The sequence below is a fragment of the Arachis duranensis genome, chromosome 8 (assembly GCF_000817695.3).
Source record: "Arachis duranensis cultivar V14167 chromosome 8, aradu.V14167.gnm2.J7QH, whole genome shotgun sequence".
NCBI lineage: Eukaryota > Viridiplantae > Streptophyta > Magnoliopsida > Fabales > Fabaceae > Arachis > Arachis duranensis.
The window spans coordinates 39,966,134-39,968,266 of NC_029779.3; the positions used below are offsets into that span (position 1 = coordinate 39,966,134).

Sequence of the window (2,133 nt, forward strand, 5' to 3'; positions counted from 1 at the left end):
AAGGTATCAGTTACAAATAAAGAATGAATGATAGTTAATGCCGAATTATAACTCATAATGCACAATAAAAACCGAGTTATAAGGTCTCAGTAGTACTAAACAAATAAATTTTCTACAATAGATTATAATATTTTCAAATTTCAAGTATACTATTTATAAGAATATAAGTGTTTGCAATATGTCTTATTTTTAACCTTAAAACAAACATCCACTTAGAAAATATTTAACTCATGCATAAGATTTAACATTACTTATTTAAATAAAAAAGTACTTAAAAGTTTAACCATGTAAGAAAAAGAAAAAAAATTATATACGCATTACTTTATATATGTCAGTATATATTTTTCACTTTTAGTATAAATGTCATTGTCAAAAATTAAAAGAGAAAATATCTTTTATCCAAAAAATAATTTGTAAAAAAAAAAGAAAATATTATATGTATAATTTTTGTGTAAACTTTTTTTATACATTTTTTACAAGTAATTGATAAAAAGAAAAATATTTTATCTTTTATACCATAAAAAAAATAAAAAATGACATGGAGATAAAAAATAATGGTATAAAAAAATGAATTCATTCTTATTCATTTAAAAAAAAAGCTATTTCATACACTCAGAGTGTCTTGTATAAATGTCGAACCTTTAAGTTCGTCTACATTCGAAGTATAGCTCTTTCTATTCAAAGATATGGAAGACGTCGTCACAAGGACGAACTATATCAAAGAAGGCCAAGTTAATCTATGTAAGAACATATCTTTTATCTAAAAAAAGTTTATATATTCCACGTTTGTATATAAGTCTTTTACTTTTGTTATTGAAAGATTGATAAAATAAAAGGGCTAATTTTTTTTATATAAAAAAAAATATTGGTGTTTTTGTTGAAAATTAGAGTATTTGGTGTAATTACATATGAGTGAATTTTTTAGGTGGGAAGTCGACATGTGGGGGTATGTTGCAAAAGGTGAGGGCGTGTTGGATACATGACAGTATTCTGACCAACACGTAAAGAGCGTGATTGACATATGGCAGCATCTTAGCCAACACTTGGAGGGTGTGTTACACAATATTTATAATACTGTAAAACACTTCAAATGTTAATATTCAACTAAAATATCGTTTCTCTTTTCATATTAAAAATAATTTTTGAAATAAAAGTAAGAATAGATAAACAAAAATTCCTTTTATATAAAAAACAAAGGTAAGAAGTATACAGAAAAAAAAATATAAACAACGGGTCCATAAAAGGAAAAAGAAAAAGGAAAAACAAAACTATATAACCCAACTCCCGCGAATTTTCTTTGAGCTCGTGCGAAACGAAAACGCAAATCACATACTCCCTGCTCTCCTTCTCTCTTCTCTCTCTCATAGTGTATATTTCTCTCCCTCTGTGACACGCATTCATGGATTCCCCTTCTCGCTCCTCCGTCATCATTGTTGGAGCCGGTATCTCTGGTGAGTCCAAACGCCACCGTTTCATTCCCTCACACAACCTCACTATTCTTCAATAATCAGAACATCACCGTTCTTTTCGCTCTCAAGGAGTCTCATTGTTCCTTTTCTCTCCTCTTCTTCTTGGATTAACCTTTTTATCCATTTTCCAAAAGGTATCTCCGCATCGAAGATTCTGGCCGAGAAAGGCGTCGACGACATCATCATACTCGAGGCCTCTGACAGAATCGGTGGTAGGATCCGCAAAGAGCAATTCGGCGGCGTGTCGGTGGAGCTCGGCGCAGGCTGGATTGCCGGCGTCGGCGGCCGCGAGTCCAATCCTGTTTGGGAACTCGCCACCGAAGCCGGTCTACGAACCTGCCTCTCCGATTACAGCAATGCTCGTTACAACATCTACGATCGCAGGTTCAAAAACAATTACAAAATAATTATCACTACCTTCTCACAGAATTTAAATATTTTCTACTGTTTTTAATTCAATAGAGTTTCAATACTTCATGCCTTAGCAAATTGCAAACGCTCTGCTGTGTTCGGCGTCGTTTTGTTCGTCGGTTTGGTCGGTGATTAATTGATTATTGCTGTTCCTCTGTTTTCTTGGGGCTTCGTTTTATAACTGATATAGTTTGCGTTGGCGAGTTGCAGCGGCAAGATCTTCCCGAGTGGAATCGCTGCTGATTCGTACAAA

The 2,133-nt window shown here is 33.2% G+C and overlaps 1 protein-coding gene across 1 annotated transcript in view; it reads left to right on the forward strand.

Annotated features, from left to right (window-relative positions):
• The first annotated feature begins 1,294 nt into the window (after positions 1 to 1,294).
• The window catches only part of LOC107462739 (polyamine oxidase 1-like), a 13,854-nt gene continuing 13,015 nt past the window's right edge, over positions 1,295 to 2,133 (forward strand). The window contains 3 exon segments of the mRNA XM_021129579.2: positions 1,295 to 1,451; positions 1,604 to 1,853; positions 2,091 to 2,133. The exon segment at positions 2,091 to 2,133 is cut by the window's right edge and continues 34 nt beyond it. Coding sequence (XP_020985238.1) covers positions 1,400 to 1,451; positions 1,604 to 1,853; positions 2,091 to 2,133 — 345 coding nt within the window. The 5' untranslated portion in view covers positions 1,295 to 1,399.